Source organism: Lepisosteus platostomus, chromosome 21 (genome assembly GCF_059453375.1).
Source record: "Lepisosteus platostomus isolate fLepPlt1 chromosome 21, fLepPlt1.hap1, whole genome shotgun sequence".
Lineage (NCBI taxonomy): Eukaryota > Metazoa > Chordata > Actinopteri > Semionotiformes > Lepisosteidae > Lepisosteus > Lepisosteus platostomus.
In genome coordinates this window covers 9,711,298-9,736,424 of record NC_142631.1, presented here as the reverse complement: position 1 = coordinate 9,736,424, position 25,127 = coordinate 9,711,298, and the positions used below count along the sequence as shown (strand labels likewise).

At 39.0% G+C, this 25,127-nt stretch overlaps 1 protein-coding gene across 2 annotated transcripts; it reads right to left on the bottom strand.

The window, feature by feature from the left end:
- Nucleotides 1-1,123: 1,123 nt before the first annotated feature.
- Nucleotides 1,124-25,113, bottom strand: nup188 (nucleoporin 188). Of its 2 annotated transcripts, none has more exons than XM_088615006.1 (44): nt 25,011-25,113; nt 24,094-24,148; nt 23,530-23,603; nt 23,257-23,341; nt 22,678-22,758; nt 22,508-22,552; nt 21,887-21,979; nt 21,394-21,513; nt 20,817-21,028; nt 20,539-20,653; nt 20,199-20,399; nt 19,429-19,518; nt 19,269-19,334; nt 18,987-19,106; nt 18,126-18,252; nt 17,813-17,968; nt 17,322-17,448; nt 17,152-17,239; nt 16,864-16,940; nt 16,195-16,309; nt 15,809-15,929; nt 15,502-15,568; nt 15,254-15,379; nt 14,693-14,826; nt 14,055-14,161; nt 13,743-13,949; nt 13,100-13,269; nt 12,869-12,938; nt 12,438-12,505; nt 11,607-11,802; nt 11,165-11,242; nt 10,616-10,701; nt 10,162-10,307; nt 9,822-10,006; nt 9,155-9,355; nt 8,284-8,373; nt 8,005-8,163; nt 7,637-7,774; nt 7,231-7,305; nt 6,671-6,880; nt 5,686-5,817; nt 5,416-5,489; nt 5,191-5,320; nt 1,124-3,704 (listed from the first exon to the last, which is right to left on the bottom strand). In XM_088615006.1, the coding sequence occupies exons 1-44, from the start codon at nt 25,034-25,036 to the stop codon at nt 3,525-3,527; spliced, it is 5,223 nt and encodes a 1,740-aa protein (XP_088471132.1). In that variant the 5' UTR covers nt 25,037-25,113; the 3' UTR covers nt 1,124-3,524. The 2 variants fall into 2 exon arrangements, with proteins under 2 accessions (XP_088471132.1, XP_088471131.1); XM_088615005.1 differs by having other exon boundaries at nt 24,094-24,172; nt 25,011-25,051.
- Nucleotides 25,114-25,127: the final 14 nt, after the last annotated feature.

Here is a 25,127-nt window from a genome sequence, read left to right as displayed (position 1 = left end):
GTGCTGCACTCTTAATAAATATGGAAAACGCCTACCAGAACCCATTTAACAAGTACAGTACTTCTGAGCCATCAGCATGTTGGTTCAACACCTAAGATGGACTTGCCAGCTGCAGAGTTAAATCCTCATCAGTGATTAGTTGAGGTTTTGTGTTGACATCCATGAGTTTGAATGGCATGATACACTAATTGTTGCTTACAGAGTTTGCAACCCATTGATGGGACAAGTGTGCTACAGCATGCCACCTGTAATAACTGATGGCAGTGTTGCCATTACCACACATGCGTATGCAAATCCAGCTGAAGAGAGTGTTGTGTAATTTTGTAAGAAACCAAAGGTACTGTATTCCCTTGACATTCTCACCTAAATCATATGTAGTATAACACTGAAGTCAGTTAAAGCCTAATTGACCTGAAACTGCATTTTCTTCAATGTCTTCATTAAGGTTGTGGGCTGATCAGCGTAGTTAAGAAGTCAGCAACCCTACCCGTGTGTCAGGAGACCTGTAACCAAGTGCAATAAAATTTGATAAACCCGTAAAATGAGACTATGTGGAACAAGCTGGACAGAATACCAGAGGGTGCTTCGGCAGCTCAGTGTGACCACTATTTCTGTCCAAGACACAAAAGCAGGTTTTTGCATGGACAGTTCTGTGCTTAAAAGGTCAATATGAAAGTGTTCCTTGTAGTCACTAATAATCCATTTAAGAAATCTAAACCCTAGCTAACATGCCACTTTGAAATAATTAATCCTTATAAAGATTTTTTTGTTACAAAACAGTCAAGCTACGGCTGCGAGGGTGTGGAATACAGTACTGAGAAAATGCCAGGCCATTTGCATTCTGCTGCAATCTAGGTTATTGAAAGAAACTATCAATGGTTCAGGTGGGTAGCTGCGTCAGCATGCGTAGGCTTGCAAAGGAACAAGTAATAGGTTTATTCCATGCTGAAAAAAAGAAAAAAAACAATGTTTCGGCCGTGGAGCCTTCTTCAGGTGTGAGCTATTTCAGGTGTGAAACTATTAATGTGGTAGAACCAAAGACACTGTTTTTAGTCAAACCAGCAATATCACAACCAAATCTACATTCAGGAGTTCCCCAGTAAATTCAAAAGTACAACCAGAACATAGTCAAAGAAAGTTTTTTTTTTTTAATAGCAGTATAAATAGGAACTATAATAAGAAAAAAACTTTCAGGTACAAATCTTTATATTTTTGTTTCAAACAAGTCCCCTGTGTACAGTACTTTTTTTTTTAATTGCATACTTGCAGTGATTAACACCCACACGGCAACATACATCATACACTGAGCTCAACTGTCAGTCAGGAGCAGATGCAACATCACCACATTCTGAACAATACAAAAACAAACTCAAAACATTGTTAAAACATACATACAACAAGGACGACAACCCTTTACTTGCAATGTGCAGAAGTCAAGTGGTAGGAAATAATTTCTAAAACAAAACTTCAATTAAAGGGTTTCCTAGCTGCAATTAATAATCACCATGCTTATGTTACTTGGTTACATTTAACAACACATACGTGACCAACTTACACATGGTTAATAACTTGCATTTAAGCTTAACTGTAATCCAGTTTCTGTTATTTAAGAACATAGTGATAAAATGTATGTTATTAACCATTTTAATATATACATTGATAGCCCCTAAACAAAACCATACCTATAAAACTAGGTGGATGTAATGAATTGAAACCTGGTTTTGAGAAGGCAGTATACCGCAGGCATGCAGGTGGTGTCAGCAATGCCCTCATGTTAGGCCCTCTGTGGAGTTTTGAATCTGCAGGTGTGCAGATTCATTCAAAGTTAAGAAATAAAATAAATGAAGCACAACAGTAATTTCTGACATGGTACTCTAATTGCATTCCCATAAAAAAACCTGGCTCAACTTACCACTCTGAAAACATCTGATGACTGGACAATCATAATTATATGTTAGTAAATATTTTAATTAAATTTAGTAACTTCACAAAATATTTCTGTGATCCAGAGAGGGAAACAGCAAAGTCTTATTTTTGAGGACACAATCATCCAAAAACTGCAAAAATGACTGAAACATTTTTTTAAAAAACAACATATGCCCTGCAATAAATCTTGCCACTTCAATATTTTTTTCATACGATGTGATAAAATCGTGTGATAAAAGTCAGGCCAAGGTATACTGTCAAATGACACACATTTTTTCCTTCACATGAGCCACATCCATATTCCTTAATGCGTTCCACGGTGCTAAATAAAATTAAGCACCTGAATGGTAATGATTAGAATGTCAAGGTTAACTGATTTTTCTTGATTTGAATAAAGAATAAACCAGAAATAGCACCCTATTTGTGGTGATAAACTCAAGGGACCACCCGACATGCCCATAGAACCAAACTAAATCACTGCATTTCAAGAGCTGACAAAACTAACCGAACCTGTGAAAACACAAACCTAGCTCACCAGCTATGATGAACTTACTGAAGGCAACCGATTAAACTGATCTCTTCTCTTTAGACTACAGGTGGCATGTTTCTTTGCTTTTTGGTATACACCATTCCAGGTTTAAATTACATTTTGGATAATATTAAATGGTAATGCAGCAGTGTTAAAACAACCATACCCAAAGGAATGAATTACATGTAACACCAGTGTGCAGCACTACTGACAGGTTTTAAACAGAATACTTTGCTTACTTAACAGCAGATCTAAAGCTTTTGTACATTGATTATAGTTTTTATAGGTTTTCGTCGCAAATACCAAATACGACATACTACAGTTTTACAAGCCCTGAGTATGTGACAGATTGCAGTGGATCGTACAAGAATAAACCCAACCATTCTCTCCACACATCCTACAGCGTTTACCAGAGTACAAATACATTTTTATAAAAATAATCTTGCCATGACAGCTCAGCTGCATATGATCACAAAGAAGTTTGTTTTAATTTTTGTTTGTCCTCATCTTAGTCTAGAAAATGTCCGGATACATAAATCCTAAAAATGAAAAGTGTTGATGATTTTGCTTTAAAGAAACAAAACGGACATTACTCTCCTGGATGAGAAGAAATAACAGGGATCAAATTTAAGTTTTTGTTTTGTATCTGTCATATAACGTATATTTTGCCAAGAAAAACATGTACCTCTGATAGGTTTTTAGAAGAAGAAACATCTAATATAAAAGAAAAATATGATCTTACCAATATTTTAATGTTGTCCTTTAGGAAGGGAAAAGTAACCCAACCCAATAGCTGGACAGTAAGTCATTTAGTACTTGATTACACTATGACAATAAAGAATTAGAAAAAAAGAGCAAAGGGTTTTCACTTTTCACTTGTTTCTGATGAAAAATATGCTTCCTGTTATTTCTCTACAAAAATACTGTTACATCCGAAGAGCCATGTGTCAAAATGTCGGATTCAAATCCTGCAGTCCTCTGCTGTTGCTGGGAGTTAGTACTTCCTGAGCACTGGGGCGAAATAATTACACATCGAAGAGAAAGGCTGCCTGTGGCGAGGGGGTGCGGCCTATCTCTGGACGTGCCTGACGAAGGCCTGTACGAGCTGGATGAGGGGCTCCTGGACTTCCAGGCCGGGTTTGGCCCCTGGAGTGGTAGGCTTGCTCTGAGGGGAAGGGAGTAGCCCCCCCGCTGGCGAAGAGGGAGACCCTCGTCGAAAGTAACGGGAGAGACTGGAAAGCAAGGTGCTCTGTGAAGGGTGACAGAACAAAATTTGCTGAGTCTCGATAGATGCGAGCCACAAATTAGCAACCCACCTCTAATCGAAAACCAGCCATGTATTTCCCAACAAGTAAAAGCACTGGGTAAGAAGTAAAGTAATAAAACTAAAATTATCCTGCGATTACCTGATGTTGCTGCTGTTACTGCTCAGGCTTTTAACAATTTCTTGTGGGACTCACACTCTAATTGAAAACTCCAAGTGCTTTCAGTAATTTAACAATCTGCAGCTTGACAGTGTAAACGTTCTGACTGGATTTCTAAATAAATGAGCCATCTGGTGGCTGAACATTCCAAAATGATGAAGGAAAATTAGCTAATCTAATGGCAATTTATCAATATACATCCTAAATAATTTAGGAATGATTTCTTTAAGCTCAAATTCAGTTAACCCTCTGTTTAACAGACTTCACTTTAAGCACTAAACAGATTTAACGGACAAAATCTGCTAAAAGGGAATTGGGTCTGTAAATAATACAGTAACAGGAAATTGCATAAATAATAAAACAAGGTCAAATATATTCCATAGGTTTAAAATTCAGCAAAATCAATGGTATCCTATAGGGGTAGATCAACTGCTTACAACTGGAGTTCCGTTTTGTATGCTTTAGCGAATTTTACACCATATATTTATGACACAAGAAATAAAGTTGCATATTTGTGATAAAAAGGGCACAAGAACAATTTTCAGAGATTGTGCTGATTGAAATTAATTAAAAAATAAATCATCATATCAAGAGAGCATATATATTGTATTGTAACGCAACGGGGGCTCAGGCGGGCGCCCTTGCCGCATCTGGTCGGCCCCTGCACCGTCCGGGGCTCGAACCCGGGACTTCCGCGTCTCTCTGCAGCGACCTAGCCCCGTGAGCTAGAGAGAGATCTCTCTACCCCCAGTAGCTGTAGTCCTGCTATCACAGGGAAGGGCGGTGACGTCACCCGCTCTGGTACGCCGGCTCTTACACACACTGCTTGTCGGCCGTAAGCGTTACACTCTCCCCCGCTTAAATCGCCGTCCCCGGCGAAGGGCTATCCCGCCCCGCTTCTGACACCAATGTAACGCAACGGGGGCTCAGGCGGGCGCCCTTGCCGCATCTGGTCGGCCCCTGCACCGTCCGGGGCTCGAACCCGGGACTTCCGCGTCTCTCTGCAGCAACCTAGCCCCGTGAGCTAGAGAGAGATCTCTCTACCCCCAGTAGCTGTAGTCCTGCTATCACAGGGAAGGGCGGTGACGTCACCCGCTCTGGTACGCTGGCTCTTACACACACTGCTTGTCGGCCGTAAAAATGTCAACAAATGGCAAAAACAAACACCCCTTCTCCCCTATTAGTTTGTTAAGCTAAAGGTTTACTGTAGGTGTTTCTCTGTTATCTGAATAACAAGTCACTGTGTTATACCCCGTCTATGTTAATGTTTGGCAATTTCATGCCAAAAATATACCAGAAAAGACTACATACCAGCTCTGAGCTCAGTTCCTGTTTCATTCTCTGTTTGTCTCGAAGGTGGACCGCAGGATCTTTAAGGTAGCGCACAGCTTGCGAGATTAACACATAAAAACAATTCTCCATAGTGAATATCAGCAGGGATCTGGGGAAGCAAAAAAAGCAGAAATATGATTCTTAATGTGAATAACTGCTTGAGTTACCAGTTTATGAATCCAACATATTGTTCTCTGAATTTACCTGAGAGCTTGAGTTTCCTCAGAAGATGCTAATGATCCAACGCTCAAGGATGCTGGCTCTTTCCTCTTCTCTACCTATGAGAAAGCACAGAAAAATAAAAGAAATATATTATGTCAGTGTTTCTAAACTGTTAGACTACAAAGCCTTTTACTAATCTTATTAGTTACGACCTTCAAAATAATTTATTTTCCATAGACACTTATTTAAAAAGCAGCAAGCTTTAAACTGATAATTCAATGGCAAACAGCTAATTCAGGGAACTACACTTACCTCTCCCAGCATGCTCAAAGCCACATTAATGGTGGCCAGCAGAGTTCCAAAAGAGGGCGCTACGTCTGAGTCAAATGCAGGTGTGGTGAAGCTCAGGACAAACAGAATATTATATTCAGCCAGGTCCAAAGACTGCATAAAAAAAGAACATTATATCCATAAATTTTATGTTATCTTTAAATCAGTATCAGTGCTGCATCCATGTTGATTGACAACTTTGCTGCATAACGTTTTGCATTAGTTCAAGTATGCAGAAACTAGTCACTGTTATAAAGTAACAAGTAATAGGTTTATTCCATGCTAAAAAAAACGTTTTGGCCGTGGAGCCTTCTTCAGGTGTGAGAAAGACAAGGGAGTAAGCAAAGGTAATGTAGCAGGAGAACAGATGGCTCCACGTCCGAAATGTTGTGTTTTCTTTCTTCTTTTTTTCAGCATGGAATAAACCTATTACTTGTTCCTTTGCAGCCTACGCATGCTGACGCAGCTACCCATCTGAACTGTTATAAAGTTCTGTATAATACTAGTCTTAATTGTTATTTTAATTAAAAAAGAGCAGCAGAGTATTAAGTCTGCAATTTGAACTAAAAAAGGAAAAATATAATGGGATATAAAATATATACATACCAAAACAAACAAATATCACATTCTAGACAAGCCTGGGCATTTACACATAAAATTCTACACAGTGATATATGTTTATTTTACACACTGAGCGCAAAGAAACTTAATCCCAGGCTTTCTAAAACTGAGAAAACCATGTGTGTCATCGTTTTGCAATTTAGCTCAGGGAAAGCAATTTCCAATAGTCACACCTTCCAAGCATAAATGTGTAGCCGATAGTACAAACAGCTGCAAAAAAGACAATGACGTTTGCAGAACAGCAGTGCAATCCTTCCAATACAGCCACAATTTAATTATCTGTAATTCATGTTGTGCACCGATGTGCCAATGGCTCAGCACACAGAGCCTGCAGCAGCAGGGTTACCTGATCCAGCAGTATCTGGCAGAAGTCTGGAGTGAAGTAGCGCAGAGCAGCCAGGGTCTTGCTGAGGATCCTAAGGAGGGTGTACTGCACCGCCAGCAGCGCTTTCTGCTCGGCCTCCTCCCTCTCGGAGCTTGGCTGCTTCGAGGGGGTCTGGGGGGCGCGCTGGGGCCTGGGGAGATGGCCGGGTGGTATTGCGTCCCCATTTTTCGCCTTGTATAGAAAACACAAAAGAAACGAAGAGAAGAGGTCTATTTCCCCTGACCAAAAACAGAGCAGGCACTAAAAGCACATTAAGATGACTTGATCTGAGAGCAACGTGCATGGCAATGTGAAGAGCAAGTATCTAATTTCAGAAAATATTTCTAGATCAGTGTCGACAACCATACTGTATAATAAACATAGCTACATGTGTTATCGGGCTATACAATGAATTATGTATTTTCCAATGCTCTTCACTAATGCTTTCAAAACAACCAGTGTACTTATGTCCACTTTCAGAAGTGCAATGACAGGTGACTTAGAGAATAAAATAGGGAAGAAAACAGACTTTTCAATGTTACCTGGAGGTAGTGATGGAGCATCTTCTTGCTGTGAAGAAGGTAAGTACATGTCTGGCACAAATAACAGAGATTCACCTATGAAACAAGATGTAAAGGGCACACTTAAACACACATATTATTAACATCAGGGAATATTTAGGAATATTACTTTAATAACAGATATCTCTCCACAGATCAACTGAAAATCAAATAAATCAAATGCCCACGGAAGGTACTGTTACAGATCTTCAAAGGACAATTTTAGCTTAAAAGCATGAATTTACCTTTTATTTTTATTTTACAAGTTGGCAACCTACTAAATACTAAAACAATTTCCTGAAAAGAGGGGGTCCCTCCCGTTTTTATGCTGCACAAATTGCCTGTACAGTGATGGTTAAGCGGGTGAGCTCTAGAGAGGCCAGGTTACCTGGACGTCCCGCAGAAGCTGGGGGAGGTGGAACTGCCATTCCTTGCAGAAGTTGGAGAGCTGCAGCAGGAATCCCACTGTATGGTCCGCTTCATCAAGGCATGCTAAACTCTGCACTGTCCGCACAGCATTCAGGCACTGCGCAAAGTAGCACAGTCACAGAAACAACAGTAAATTCACAGGAGTACACTCAAGAGTATTCACTCAGCAATTCTCATTCGTTCTTAAATAAGAACTATATTGGAACATTGTTACAACTTTTAGTACTGTTGGAATTCTTTGTCCTGCTTTTCTTCTGTGTTGATGCACCCATTTGACTTCCTTTTATGTTTTTAACCACAACAGTCCCAGCAGTGCTGTGAGTTTACCTGCAGGATTCGCTCCTGATGGACGCCAACAAAATCCAGGGCCTCGTTAAGGAAGTTATAGCGCAGCGTCTTCAGCAGGCTCTCCATCAGAGACATGGAGAGCCGGTACACCCCTGGCCAGGAGGGGACATCCTGAGACTTCCGGGAGAAACCAGAGCCCTGGAGTGTCAGGAAGTATGGATTCAGTAAAGAGACAAAGCTTAAAACATCGAAACAGGATTGCAAAATAAAAGACTTCAGCATGTGAAGAATTCCGAAACTGAAGTCACCCACACCTACCTGTGAGCCGCCGTTGGTGATTTCATAGACACTGAGTAGAGGTAAGCAAATACTCTGGATGACTCCAGCCCCTGCCACTGCTGAAGCACCCTGCAGGTCAAGAAATAATTGAAAATCGACTGTTAAGAATGGTCCTCCTTTCGTTAGTCTCCCCAAAACAGAAAACGTTTCTTTATCCTGTTGGTTTTACAGTATGGTTTGGCAGCAGCTCGTTGTCTGACTGGAAGGCGTTACAGGGGGTGATCAGGTCAGCCCTGTCCATTTGGAGTACAGCTCCCCTCTACTGTGGACATTTTTACAACTCGCACCCGAAGAAGGCTTCACAGCCAAAACGTTGGGCTTCTTTTCTGCTCTTTTCAGCATGGAATAAACCTTTACTTATTCTCGCTGTCTCAGAAAGGCTGGAAGTATTGCTAAGGATACCAGGCGTCCTGGTTTCTCACGTTTCTCTCCCCTTCCCTCTGGTAAGTATTATAGGAGCATAAAGGCACAAACTTCCAGATTCAGAGACAGTTTCTTCCCACAAGCTGTCAGATTACTGAACTCTACCCCTACCTCTGGCTCACACTGAAGTTTTTTTTTAAATTGTATGTTATTTAACTTGTTGTTGTTGCTGCTGCTGTTCTGTGTTTATGTTTTTGGTGATTCCTTTAAAGTCTTTGTATCGGAGCTGATACATGCAAATAAGCACTTCATTGCACTTGTGCATATGAGAATAAACTGAACTGAACTTGTGCGTGTTGAAAGATTTAAAACCTCATTCCAAAAACTCAAACGCAAAAGTAAAAAAGCACTTAGCACTTCAAATCCCCCCATTGATAAGGCTGAAAGAAGTCTCTCCAGAGTACCATGACTACATCGGCGCTGTTACCTGCTGGGTTCGGGCCAGTATGAGCAGCAGGTGGAGGGCAGCTTCAGTGAAGTACAGGTTCTGTTTCACTCGCAGGCTCAGCTCCAGCGCACTGAGGATGGAGGGCAGCACAGGGATTTTGCGCATCACCTCCAGCCAGTGATCTCCACCCTCATCTACTTTACAGAGCTCCTTGGCTAGATGTAAAGCCAGCACACACACCTGAGAAAAAAAAATACCCAGCCAGTCTAAATACAGTCAAGGCATGAATATGAAATGCCAGTGCCAGGAGAGGTACAAAAAAGCACTGAATGTATAACTGTTTATAAGAATGATTATTTGACCACAAAAAATAACATTATACAAATGAAATAGTTTTTTTCCCTCTTTTAACCAATGTTTAATATATATTGCATATGATATAGCTGTGAGACCAAAGAGAATAATTTAAATTATGTGGGAAGCAGTGGCTTTTCTTGTAACAATAAATTAATAAGCTCTTTTAAAGCATGCAAGATCCAACGCAACAATCAACACATCTGAGCTAAAAATACCTGGGTAATACAGAGCATGTCACGCATTACAGAAATAAATAGAACAATTTTAACATATCTTATTTCCTTTTAAAAACTATAAAAATACCAAGATCTTAAACTTTGGAGGTATTTGAATGAAAAATAGTGCTCACCCCATCCTTCTGGTCTTTGTGCAGAGCCCTGGGCACGGCATCCGTCTCCATGCTGTCCTTGTCGTCAGTAGTGCTGTCCCCGGTCAGGGCCATGTGCCTTGTGCTGTCCATCAGGGCCAGGGCCTCCTCCTGCATCGTCTCGCACACACACTGCAGGAGCTGGGGCAGCTGGGGCACCTGACTGCCTGCAATGCATGCGCACACAGCACATTCAGAAAAGGAAGGCTTTTCTTCACAAACCAGACAGGGAGCTCATTAGTTTAAGCAAGAGAGGAAGAACAAAGGCGGAAAACTGGAGCACTGACAGAAATCAGCCTGTCACAGCAAAAACGATGCTTACCGTTGAGCTCCTGGATCTGCAGCACAGAAATGAGCGCAGAAAACACTTTTGCCTTGGTCCTCTCCATCAGCTGCCGGTCTGCCTGTAAGATGCTCTCTAATATCAACGCCAGTGGCGGAAGGATTGGAGGAGCTGATTCTATCACACTGAGAAGAGAATTACACACGTGTTAAACTCTTCCAATACATGGAATATTAACATTACAATCACACACACATTCTCTATATGCAATTATATCCTGTTTATGAGGTGTCACCATATCAATAGAACATCTTCAATTTCATTCACATGTATTTAGTATTGGAAAAAAAAGACCTTGATTTCCCAAATTGTATTTCCCAACAATAATATTATAATAAAAGTATATTTGGCCATGTTTATTCAGAAATGCTACTGGGTTCAATGCTGATATAATAGTTAAACTTCAGTCCAGAAGGTAAGAGACTCCACATACCTCTTCCACTGTTTGAGCAGAATCAGTAGCAGTGTGGCGAGCATTGACCCCAACCGCAAGCAGGGAACAGATGTAGGAACTAACAACTGTAGAAACACCAGAAAATGCACACCACAGAAGTTTCACTCTAGTGTTTTAATGACAAAAATGACTTGATGTACAGTGCACTCAGAACAGTGTAGCTGATTCATGCACAGATATAGTTATAATTATAGCCTATAAAAAAGTAAATTAAGTCAAAAACCACAAAGAAATAGCTTAACACTATTAGCAGACTTAATTGCATGACAGCTTTCCACTTTCTTTTACAAAAGACTATCTATGGTGAATGTTGAGTTTTGGTGCTACAAATATTCAGAGGGTTTTTTTTTGCAAGATAACTTAATTATTTGCTTTAAACTAATTTTATACTTTTCATTTTGTCTTATCACCTTATTCCCCATTACAAAATCGAAGGACTCTAGTTATAATTAATTCTGAGCCACTCTTGAATTCAGAATTAGGCAGCTGCTAATTTACAAAACACCAAGTATATGTGGGTAAACTTACAACGGCTTTGGTTCCATCCAAGACATCCATGAACAACTTCAGCCGAGTACTGTCCTCCGTTAACTGCATTACATCAGACTGCAGAAACAAAGCAAAACACATTTATTATTTATAATGATATTATTTTCATTTCTATTAATGAAACTGAGTAGTATCCAAACCAAGCAAAGGTCAGTTCATAGGACCATTTTGCATCGAAGATCACATTCGAAATTCAGGTTCTGAGCTCACAAGCTAAATCTATTGCTTATATTTTTCAATTAATATTTTAATTCAAAAGCTCTGAAACTGACCACACTAATATGAAGGGTGATTTGGGACCATTAGAAAGGTTCCAGATGATGTCAGGTGTTTCAGTCCATGTAAGTCATTTGGTAGTGGTTGTGCGCTGCATAGTATAGCATAACTTCCTTGAAGGTGAAAGGAAATGAAAGGCTCTTACATGGCTGGTGGAAAGGATGAGCACCATCCTCCAGGCAGAAACTAACATTTGGCACTCAGTGAAAGATCGGATCCCATCCTCCTCCATTTCAGCTATGTGACACACCAGTGATTTCACATAGTTAGACCAATACTCATATCGTTTATTACTGGACAGCTTCTTCAGCATATCTTTCAATGGCTGCTCCAGGGAGCCTCTGGGAAAAAAAATGCAACAAAATGGAACAGAAAGCAAAATTCCTGACAGGATTCTATTCTGAGAATCAAAGAAACCTATCACCAATAACCTCATAACTGCAACAGATCACAAAGTTATTATTAGGATATTGCATTCCTTTTTAATGCAGGTGCACTAACATCTTATTGAGCAGAGAGGACTTAGGTATATTCACGAATCTGATTAACATTTGTCATCAGACCAGGATGACTTCCCTGTGTATCCAAACTCCAGCGAGTGCACCTGGTGTACAGGTAAGGACAATATGTAATCTACAGTTCTGTGACAGAATGAAAAAATGTGGACACTCTTTTTAGACCAATATCCCATAATATCTCAGGATATGACTGTTTTTTATTTTTGAACAATATTTTTTCTAGAATACTGATTAAGTAGCAAAATAAGGACATGCAGCATTAAAGACAGTGTTACTGCAGAAAAAGTCTTATTAAATACTAACATCAAAACCTTTTCATATAAAACTTAAAGTGTAGAACATAGTTCATTCACTCATTAATAATTCTTCAAAAACACTAGATAAAATTAAATGTGCTGAGGACGAATTCACAGAAAAGCAGACTGAGAACAAGCCCTTTTTTAAATCGTAAACGTTACCTGACGACATAGTAGATTTCCAGACAAATAATTTTCATAACCAAGGCACATGTTTCAAGGATACAAGGCTGGAAAAAAATGACAGAATATGAACTATATGTAAGAGCTGTCAACTGTTCTCTTTTCTGCAATAATTAAATCAAAAGTTTAATTAAATTTAATGTACTGTATATTAGAATTACAAGGATGACCAATTTTTATTGAAGGTAAAACAAAAAAATGAAACAGGTCAGGTTATCCGGATACGTTATATTCAATTTTCTGTTGAAATGTATAATTCCTAACGAGTCACATCAGTCATGTCAAGGGCTAAAACACATACAAAGAATATTTTATGCCAAAACATCACAGCAGGCTATTGATTTTAACTACACTGTTGAAAAGTCAAGCACAATGAATACAGCTTTTCTCATCTTTGGGAAGTTTGTTACCTCAGTCGTATCAGAGGGAGGAGGTAGGGTTCCAAACAGAGGTGTTGTCAAATTCTCCCAAAACTTTTCCCTGAGGAAAAAAAAACAGCTTAGAAACACATAAAGGAGACTCCAAATATTTGCTTTTAAAACACAGTGAGGGAAAACAAATTCTGATTTAGCATGAAAGAGTTTCATGCCCTAAAGCGTAATTGGCAGGGACTGCAGCAGGCAGGTGGGGGCGTTACTCACTTGGCCCTCAGCACAGACATGGCACTGTCTCTGCGGTCCTGCCACAGCGCATGGAGGAAGGCCAGGGCGGCGCGGTGCAGCAGGGGGGGGCACCAGTACTTGCCCTGCTGCTCCGAGTCGATCAGATCCAGCACCACCTGCAAGCAGCTCCACTCCCCCAGCAGAAACTCCTGCTCGGCGAAAGGAACCTTTCAGTGTGTGAAGAGAACTATAACCACATGCTGAAAATAAGCATCAGCCACAGTATCGCTATTACAAACTGCAGCTAAAATATCACTTAACTCTTCCTTTAAGTGGAATTTGCCGAAAACTCCTAAAAGGTGTTTCTGACAAATCACTATAATTCAAGAAACATTATGATCAATACATTACACTAATACATACATTAAGTTTTCAAAGGCTCAGATTTAAGGTGCTAGCGCTCTTGACTGTATCTGTACTTAAATATGAACTTTCAGTAAAAGAATCTTTACACTGATCATTTGGAAGACAGCTAAGCTACACAGGCTGAGGTCATTCCTGCTTTGTTTTATGATTGAAGCATAATTTATAAGGAACTGAAAGGGCCAGCTGAAAGCAGGAAAATGAGAGATTCTATGTTTCCAGGACACTGACCCATTGCATGACAGGATACTGGCATTACCTTTGATCCTTCTGCTCCATTCTTCACTTCCAGGTTGAGGAAGAGCTCTATCAGACCTGGCTGTGTTTCCACGGCTACTGTCAGGAACTCAAGGATCATGACTTTGATCCTCATGTCCTCGGTCTTGCTCTGCAGGCGCGTCAAGAAGGTGTCCCGTATGGCGGCTGCATCACTGCCCAGACAGGCATACACGGACATGGGAGCCACCTGTGATAAGGGTACAGTTATTAACCACTCCATTAAATGCTTCCACGCTCCATTAAACCACTTCAAATGCTTAACCAAATGCCCAACATAGGCAAGGTTCTTTACCGTAGCCAATCTTTTCAGAAGCTGGATAGACAAACGAGGCAGTGCAGGATCATGTTTATGGTAGATGTATTTAGCCAAAATCGCAATCAGATTATTCCCATGGCCACCTGCATCGGAAAATAAGATACATATTCAAGCTTTTTGCAGAAACAAATACATAATGTCATTCATTTAAAACCAAAACCTCACAAGAAAAATACCTTAACCACCTTGTGTCGTGCATAAGTAGAATTTTTGTACTCTGAAGAACTACTGTACCACTGATTTACACAGCAGAAAGGATCAAATTCAGCCTTCCTGTATCCCTAATTTGTATGTTCAACACTGACATCAAATTTAGCACAAGTCGTGTAAGTTGCGCAAAAGTGTATTTTAAAATGAAATCTGATTCAAAGTCAAAGAAGAGTAAATCACAGCAACCCAAATTATTTTATAGGAAACTGGAAAATTGTACTCACAGAATCCGTTAAAGCACTATATGAAACTACAAAAATGAAATGGATTTTAAGCATTTCAGGTATATATTAATAGTTTTATCAAGTCCCTTTTTAACAAAAATAAAGAGGAAAAAAAACATTTCTTGAAAAGGGTTTGCTTTGTATTCATCTTTCTCCATCCAAAGAAATGTTGCATATTACCATGCTGGGTTAGAGCCTGCTCCAAGGGGGAAACAACATCAGAGGGAGGTTTCAGGCGAATGACATTGTTGGTGACAGAAAAGGCCAGCTTCACAGTCTGAATCAGCATCTGGCCAGGGCCTTCTGAACTGCCACTGAAATGGAAACAAGCCTGATGTACTCATGGTGTCAACTTCTTATTGCTATTTTGTCAGTCAAAAAATAATGATTAGACTGGAGATTCCACCTCCGTACCTGAATTGCAACTAAAAAACATCTCACACGTGTTCTGTAGTTTCACAGCAATGCTTAATGGGCTATTGCAATCATTTCAGCACAGAAACAAACTAATCTACATCAAAGAGCATGACTAGACAAAAGCATATTACACAAGAGTGTCACAGAAGAATTCCCCATAATGGAACTTCAAAAATCTCAGCTAGGGGTGTATATTTATGATTCAATCTTAGCAAACCAGTTCAATGAAATTAAAATATCAGAAACTGTCAATTTAGTGAACCTAAAACCTAAGATTTCTCTATAAAAAAAGACATATTTTGGTTAGAAGAAAGTAGAACAAACCTGCTAGGTTGAGCTGCCATGACCACATCAATGGTATCTACGCCGATCCCCATGATACTGACAACAGCCTGCCCTGCTTCCGTATTAGCAAGGCTATATATGCACAGGGACTGCAGATTTGGGACACTTCCAAGAGAAAACAAAAAAACAAAAATTAAAGAAAACGAAGAGTTCTAGCATATTTACCTGTAAAACACAGTGATTTGTTAAAACACCTACAATTTACACTGTAAAAAAAAAAGAGTTACCTTCCTTGGGATTCTCCTTCTGGGCTGAGATTTAGGATGGCATGAATCAGCTCTAGAATCAGGCAGCCTGCAAGAAGGATTCCGATGTTAGTCACACAATGATTTCAACACTACTAAACACTAAACTTTAGTCCGTCCTATCGTTAGTACTCTATTCCCTTCTTGATTACTGAATTAAATGAATTAATGCGTGCAAATACAATTTAGGCTATAGCTGCATGTCAAGCAACAAAACAAACCCCTAACTGCTGCTTAATCAAATAATCAGAAAATGTAAATACAGACTTCTTCATAAGCTCATACATACCGATTCTCTCTCTCACACCATACGTGTTGTAACGCCACTTGTGGTAAGTAGGCAACATCTCCTTCAGAACTAGCAGCACGCAGGGAATAAGGCCTTTGTTTTGAGTACTGCCTAACTGCCCCTGAAGAACAAATAAAGTGGCTTCATTTTGATACAATCCTTGGTCGAAGTCACGAGTGTTCACAGTCATTTACTAGTTAACAACTAATTAAAATGAGTTATTTTATTACAAATGCATGGAGTATATTAAGTGTGAGGGAACAACAGGAAAACTTGCAATGGTAGTATACAACATGAAACACAAATTCATTGTCCGAATTTCCCATAATATATCTTCTTCTCACTGAAGGTTTCTTTTTATCCACCGGGCCAGCTAGTCGTCTTACCTTGACCAGTGTGGTCACCAAGCGAAGAAAGGCGATGGTCACTGCATACTCCCCGTGGGGCTGCTCTATCAGAATGAGAAGGTTACCGTAGTTCCCAGCCTTCATGCCTTCCGCACTGATGGGAGAAATGTATAGCTCACATGGTGGGAAAATCTTCAGTATTGAAATAATTGTGCCCTACTGTGATCGCTACTTTTTTTGTATGATTTAGTAACACTTACAATTTGGGTAAGAGTAAGATGAATCAAAAATTATATTCCGGGATGTGTTCTTATAAGTACTACTGGTAGCACTTTCAAATAGGGTTCAAAATGCAATTTAAAAATACTTCTCACAGTATATGTATTACCAGGGTGACATAAATGGGATATATTATTCCTAAAGTAGATTTACTGTATGTTAGTAACAAAACCCTAATCCTGGCAATAGACTGTTCAATACCCTTAACACTAATCCTAGGATTGGGGGTATCTAACAAAGTTATGATAAAATATCATTATCAACATGTTAACAGACTGTTCATGAGATGCTAAAATGGATACCTATAGTTATCACAATAAGATTCTCAGTATTTGATAAAAGCATATTGAGTTGTTCTCTTCTTCAAGTTTAAGACTTGGCTTTCCCTTAGCGGATTGAGCAGAAGCAGATTTGCTTACTATGCATTACCTGATGGACTGTGCCATTGTGCTCAAGGGGGTTGAGGCAAAAGGCAGAAAGCCCGTGTGATGCAAGGCAGACCAAACCTAAGTGATAAACAATAACACATACTTTCACACATTTCTGAAAAACAAAAAAGCACATAATATGCAAACCGTAAAAAGGTGTAGCAGGATGACATTCTCAGTGCTGCTGAAAAGAACGATTTAAACGCAGTTTGCTGTCATATAAAATTTCACTTTTGCCAGTTCAGCAGTAGGCCAAAACCATAATAAACAATGGAGAACATTAATTTACCTTAGAAGGCATTCTTGTAGCCAGCACTGTCAAGCAATTCACACAGGAAGCAATTACATCTATAGGAGGGTTTATAACGGATGTCAGTCTGAAAAACAATAGAAATTGTTTTGAAATAATCAGAAGCGACCTGGCTTTAAGATCCCAGTTATCAAAGATATCATACTTACCTCTGAAGTAACATGTAAATACGGGATGTGATTGGAAGTAGGCAATCAGAAATCGACCAGTCTGTGCTGATAACTTTATGGACCAGGTCAAGGATTGGTTTGACCCTCTTACAGTGCTGGATGACATCTAAAGTCAAGAAAAATGTATTTGGAATTTCTGAGATCTAAGATCAACATTCTAAATCAAGTAATATCCGTTGAACAGTGACCCAGAAAAACAAATGGAAACCTGCTTGCATGTGTTCCCTTTGTTTAAATAACACTGCCGACATTTTTGTTGTCACCCGCTTACTGAATACAAGGACAGCTTTAATGGAGTTGATGTAAAATTAAGACTCATTACCACATTAGTTCTAAAAACAGAAACATTAAATAGCATAATCAAAACACAGAAAATGCAAAACAAATTGATAAGGGAAGTGTCAAATACCCCCCCTTTTAACATCCTATTGAACCGATACTTTATAGAGGACCAAAAAAGCCTGTTTTACCTGCAGTGGAGACAACATGTAGCAGCATCTCGATCTCGCAGGTAAAGAGGGTCCACGAGCTGTAGGAATAGTCCCAACGCACCATGTAGCCCTCCTCCCCTGGTATCACCTGGCCCAGAGTGCCCAGAGGCATGCGCAGATTAGTCTGACCCAAGCCTGGTGATACAAATCATCATCACACTGAATGAACAAAAGCTCTGTAATTCAATGGTTACATTAGGTACACATTATCGCTACTCCATATTTCAAGTCTAGTGCAAAAACACATCTTCCTTTAAACTCTAAAGCATCCAGCCTATCCCCAAAAGCTTACCTAGAGGATAGAGGAGTTTTGGAGTCTGTCTTCTCCACAGGGTCTCATCTTCCCGTGACAGAATATCATTTGGCTTGTGTTTATACACCTCTGTGTAAAAGGACATCTTGTCCAGAAAGCTGTAAACCTTGTACAAAAAAAGAGGAAGCACTATATTATTTGATTTGCATTTGACAGGCATGGGATGGTGTTTAGAACCCCGCTATTCTAAAGTTTTAGACTGGCTTAAGAAGTAAAGATTCTCACTCAAAGCGTGAGCTCAATGTTATTGCCCACATCTCTGGGTCAAGCCCAGGAGATGCCACCAGGTAACTGTGATCAGATTTTAGATGGAAAAAAGTCTGCTTTGAATGTAATAGAGATTCCTGGGACCTGCTGGGTGCTTGCAGTAATGCCAGAAAAAGATAATAAATACAGGATGTGATTGAATAAGAGTTAACTCTGCAGCAAGATATTGATCTTACAGCATATCAGAAAGGTGACTGGATCAGATAAGTGAGTATATAGGAGAAGCCTGTGCATCGGTCATTATCCCCATGTGGTACCAAGTAATTTCAAACTGATGAATGACTGTGAATTCTACAATTGGGAAAGTACAAAATAAAAAGAAAGATTTAAAAGAAAAGAACTCAAAAATATAAACCAATACAGCAAAGGAAAACAATGGAGTACAGCTTCTTCTTTAGATGCAAATAAAATACTACCATTCTTTGTGAATACCAAAATATGAAGGCTGAGCCTGAAGACACAAATTGCCATGACAAATGATGTTAGGCATTTCTAAAACTCTAAATGACTTCAACAGCTAAAGATACAGCTGCTCAGATTTTTAAAGCATATCCTGGACTGATGGCTCCTCACCTTCTTTGCAGTGGATTTGTCTGACAGCAAGGCAGTAAGAATTTGAAGAAGAGGGCTAATTTTCTGGGGGAACATCCCTACGGCACTGTCCAAGATCATTCCAAGACCCATGTTTGGCTTCTGTAAAAAAAAGGAACAAATTTATTCTCCTCTATAACAGAACATAAATACTATTTTTTTAAATATCTTGTCTACAATTACACTAAATTAATTTCACTCTGCATCTTCCAACAGATGCCAAATTTTCAAATGAGCATTTTTTCAGTTATTCATTCAACTTACCGTTTCCCAGAAAAGTTCAGCGAGGCTTGGAGCAGCAAGGACTTCACAGGCAGCATCAATCAAATGCTGAAAGTAAATGACAGAAGGAAAAGCACTGGTCTTAAAAATCCACACACACAGAAATATATTAAGTTATTATTGTTTTGGGTTTTCTCCCTACCTGCTGACTTCCAAGCGTTTCTTCCTCAAAAGATGTAATCACAAAGGAAATAAGCCCATAGATACACATCCGTGCTGTACTGGCAGTGCACTGCGGCAACGTGAAAGAGGAGGTACAGGGCAAGAAAACTGTCAATCACCATTTTTCAGCTCAAAGTCTAAATCTCATAAGTCAGAACAAAAAACAAGTTACCTAAGAGTCTGTATTCATCTCAAAACACACAAGTTAAAAAATAATACACAAAGGTGATCCAACACTATTTACAATTAACTATAAATTATTAAGCGTATTAAGTGTACAGCGACAAAAAGAAATTAAATCAGTAAATTTAGTATTTTTAGGAGCAAAGCAAAACATGGTATGCAACATAACATGTGGATAACATAAGACATCTGTAGTATTGACTAAGAAACAGTAGTTCAGGTGGGTAGCTGCGTCAGCATGCGTAGGCTGCAAAGGAACAAGTAATAGGTTTATTCCACGCTGAAAAAAAAAAAAGAAAACAACGTTTTGGCCGTTGGGCCTTCTTACACCTCACGCTTCTTAAGCTCACACCTGAAGAAGGCCCCACGGCCAAAACGTTGCGTTTTCTTTCTTCTTTTTTTCAGCAGAGATTTAGATTGTAAATAAAAATGGCCACAGAAAATCATACCAATGCCCAAGTTCTAAATTACAAATTGACAATAATTTGAAAATGGACAAGTGCATTCTACATATTGGTGACGAAATCTGGAAGCTCAAGCCCAAGCGATTTTGTAGTCCAGGCTTACATTATTACCACTGCTGCCCAGGGCTCGGAGCATGTGGGTGAGGTACTGGAAGACGCCCAGCTGCAGGGAAGTGTTGCCTATCCTCCTGATCACAGGACTGGAGTCTTCAGGGCTGAGCGTGTGGCGGAGCAGCACCCACGCCAACAGCACTGGGGCATGATGGGAAATATCACCAAAGGTCAGGAAAATCTGGTCCATTTCCTAGGTCAGAAAACAACAGATTAATCAGGAAATCCTAAACTCCTGTGTAATACTATAAAGAACTGTAATACGTTGCTGTAAATGTTTCAGAGCAAAAATGTGTTTGTGAATCCAAACTTCAAGAAAAGCCTAGCTTTACCTTGTTAAGTTCAGGAGTGTTTGAAAACTGGTGTTGTTCTGTCCTGTCCTCAATGGCACACTTGTGTAGAAAATCAATGTCCATTCCTTCCACCAGGATAAGAGAACTGAAGTACCTGCACAGGAAAACAGCTCGGTATTAAAATACCCAGTTATATGCGGAAAAACAGCTAAACAATTTTCAGCAGAGAAATCTGTATCACACAATTCAATACGATCATATGCAATTCAATAAAAACATGCTGAATTACTGCAAACCAAATAGTATAGTAAGCTTACCCAATACGATCCACCAGTGCATCCATATTCTTGTCCACTAGATGTCTGTTGGTCTGTCTGCGTCCAAACCCTTGCTCTTTGAATATCTTGGTGAATGCAAGAAGGTCATTGGGTGCCATTTCAAAGTAGGCATAGTACAGGAAAATAATCTCCAACAACAGAGCCTGTTCCCTCAGACACTGCAGAAACCAACGGGAAACCTGCCTCTCTGTCTGCAAAATAACAACACAATTAATTAATTCATCAACATGGTGAGAGAAAGCAGGCTGACTGTATAAGAAAAGATTTGAGTGGGGCGCTTGTGTCAGTGTGCACAGGCTGCAAAGGAACAAGTAGAAGCTTTATTACATGCTGAAAAGTAGAAAGAAGAAACATGTATTGTCTGCTGAGTGTTCTTCTCTTGAAACTTTGTTTCTTCTTTATACTTTCCAGTGTGGGAGTAAGCTCTACTTGTTCCTTTAGGAAAAGAAGATCTATAATGCATGTCACTGAACTAACAAAGGGTTGTAGCATGGGATTTTGGAACTGTGACATGGTGAGTTTGTATACAGCACAAGTATTAATGCACCAAACCTACCATGAGATTGCCATGCGTTTCCCATGTCGGAGCCTCAGCTTTAAACAGGTCTTCAAACTGTTGTCTGTAGTTTGATACCAGGTCTTTCTCCAGCTTGTTCACACAGTTTGCATACTCACTCTACAACAAGTCCCAGAAAAACAAATCAGAGTTGCAGAGAGTAACTCAAAGGTACATCCAGGTGTCTTACAGAAAACGTGGCAGAGAGATAGAAATGCAACAACATTTAATGAAAACCTATACTTTTTTCAAAATAGTCTTTTTTACCTTTTTATCAAAATGTACAAACACTATAAAATACTTCTTAGGAGCAATATATTTCCACATACTATGAATTTCAAAGGTTTTTTCATCTCAACCAGTAAAATACATTCAGCTTTTGGCATTCAGGATTATCTTCACTGCTTCATTTCTGCTAAGAAACTAAGTCAATAACAGCTCTGCAAATGAGAGCATGGTGTGACATTATCCCTGATAGTCTTGATCTGCATACCCTGTATGGATGTCTCTCATCTTGAAAGTATGTCAGGAGCAGCAGGACACAGCGCAAAAGGCAGATCCTCTCCTCATAATAATAGTCAGCAATCTAAATAAATAGAAAAAGAAAAAGAAGCTGCAGTGGATACAATGAAATGTGCAAACATAAAAGGAGTAAACACTTACCGGGACTTAAAAGGTTCAGAGAAAATAACTTGTATGATTACTGGATTAATTACACGATCATATTCATGTTTTCAATTTTAAGTTTGATTGTAATTTTAACAAAGGCCTGTTCTTTTTTTCTATCTTAGAAGTTGTAATATATGCATGAATGAATTGTGCAAATACCCAATATACAACAAAATATGTACAGACTGTTACATTAGCTACCACCTCTGCTGCCAGAGACTCACAGACTCAGCAATTTTAAAACCTGCTCTTGCTTCGGGACTCCTCTGTCTGGCCACGCTTGCCTTTGTCTTCAAATGGCCTGGTTTGGACTGTGCATTGGGCATCTTCTGATTAACTTCGAGAAACTCATGTCCTGTGCAGATCTGGTCAAGCATTTGCACCCCTGTTACATCATCAGGGTCTGATCATCTGATCTGCAGTTTCACACTGGATTCCAGCTTACCTTTAACAGCAGTGCTTGGCTCTGCCGCTCATCTTGCAGGACAGACTAATGTAAGAAAGAGAAACAAACAGATCATGTGAAAAGGGAAAAGTACTTTCCAAAAACTATTACGTTTCCAGGTTGGTGAATTTTTCTATTTCATTATTAAGGCATTGGAAATCCTTCTCTACCTTTAAGGCATCCCTGGTGCCTCTGTAGTCTTCCTGCAAGTAACACTGCAACACCTGGACACTCTGCTGTTCATCAAGGCCCTGGAATACAGTAAATATACCATGCTGACATGACAAATCTGTGGCAATTCATTATCTCAATGGCAAAACAAAATCTGATGTTGCACATTCTCCACATCACAGGCTGCAATGAACAATTTCTAATTACTTTATTAATACAAGTCGTTAATTTAATCAATTGCAAGAACTTGAATATGCTTCAGCACCTCTTAAAGAATAACAGAGCATTTTAAAGCACACAATCTCATTTAAAAAAAACTCACAAAGGTTAAAGATTATTTTTCACAAAAATAAACGTAAAGAACGTATAGCCAATGTAGGCATGTGTAGGTCAGGCACTATAACATTCCAATTGCATACCGTATTGTACTAATTGGATTAAAGAATATGTTTGACATAACATTCTGCATAATAATATAAAATTCCATCCAAAGGTAATTTATATTTTACACTTACCTAAACAGGAGATGTAATCCATTCTCAAAGATTACATTTACAAATAAATCTCATAACACTCACCAATAATTTACTGATTCTGAGACCAAAGTCTTTCAGTGGCTGGGCAACTTCTTTATCTGACTTCAGTTTTTCTGCAGCCGATGAACTAGAAAAAGAGAGATGCAAATATCAGATAACTGAATTAACTGATTTTAGATGTTTTGATTCTACGCTCTGTTGTCTGAATAATAGCAAACATATCTGCTTTGATCTTAATCATATATTGTACATTTGAACTATGATGCTATATAAAAAGGTTTACCTTTACAAAATAAGTGTTTATCAACAGCATACCTAGGTGGTTTGTAGTAACATAATCCTGATAGCAACCGCTCCCAATTTCTGTCAAGCTCTGCTTCAATCTGGGCCTATTATTGAAAGATAAAACACGAATGCACATAATAATGACAAACACATACAGCTACGCCTGTGATTCCAACAACAGTTACAGTTAAGAAAATCTAAAATACTCTAGATTTAGCTTTAATGAAAACCAAAGAAGAATATTCAGGTATCTATGACTGACTTCTTTATACATTCTCCTTATCCTAATAATTACATTTTATTTAAAAAATCACCAGTCACAGACTGCTCCCTTTGTGTGGATAAGAATGTTGCAACATTTTTCTCAATGTTTATTCACAGCATTAACAGGTTTTCAAGAAAATTGCTAGGCGGCATAGCAACAGTTTCCCTGATCTTCATACATGTTTTCGGAGATGTAAATGGGAGCCATATGAACAAATTATGTAACAATACCAAAACCAAGAAAAAAAAAACAAAATTGCACTGCTGATAATCATTTTTTAATTAAAGGGTTGCATATTCATGCAAACAGAATACGGAAAAAAACGTTACCGGTTCCCTCAAAGCCGATCTTCCCAACAAGATCGTCCAAAGCTCTCTGCTGGTCCTACAAAAATAAACGCAATTATCGCTATAACGAAAATAATCATAAATGACATCCCACGTACTTATACTTAGAGATAAACGTGAACATTTAAAAGCTTACACATCTGCGGCATGTTAACACTGTTACGTACATTTCACATATCACTGGTACGTCTGGACGCTACACACGATTTTTAGGGTCAGAAATAAGAAAAAAAAATACTTTCAACTGTCAAAATCAGATTCAAGTTACTGTATGTTCAAACCTCCGCGTTCAACTGTTTTGACATTTTTCGGCAGTTCTGTGTTAATGGAAGTTACAACATTTTGACAGTATACGTTTGTTTTCTTTTAAATTGTCTTTATTAAAGGGATGCAGCGTAACGGATCGTCCTTCGCATGAATTTTAGGAACCAATAGCCTACATTCATTCAAAGAACTAGGCACGTTTTCAATCTAGTTTTTAAGCAATTACTTCTGTTATAACATTGGCAATAAACCTAGATAATAGGACCACCGTACTATATAGTCTCAACAAGTTTTTTCTATACTGTTATTTGTTCTTGATCCGAACATTATTAGAGTATCTCGGAACATGGTTCTTGTTATATCCATATTTCCTGCCAATGAGAATAAGAAGCAATGTTAACTGCCTTCTAAAAAATTTCACTAACATGCGGCAGAAAACAGCACACATTTTTCCCTCCACATTGTAATAGCCATCCCATTAATAAAAGTAAGAACTAAAAGGAAAACGTCCAAACGTCTAAATAACTATTCATTCATTTCATTTTATCCTTCCTCATTACATTTCCCATTCAGACATGATCAGTTTTGTACAATACCATACATTAAAAGAACACTTTTGCTTTTCTTTCAAGTACCTGACACACATCTCCGAGTCCGCCATATTCCCCCCTACACGTGACACCTCCTCCGGTCGAACACCCTGGTCATGTGACGGGTGCCCCGGGTTGGAAAGAATAAAAAAAACACTTCCG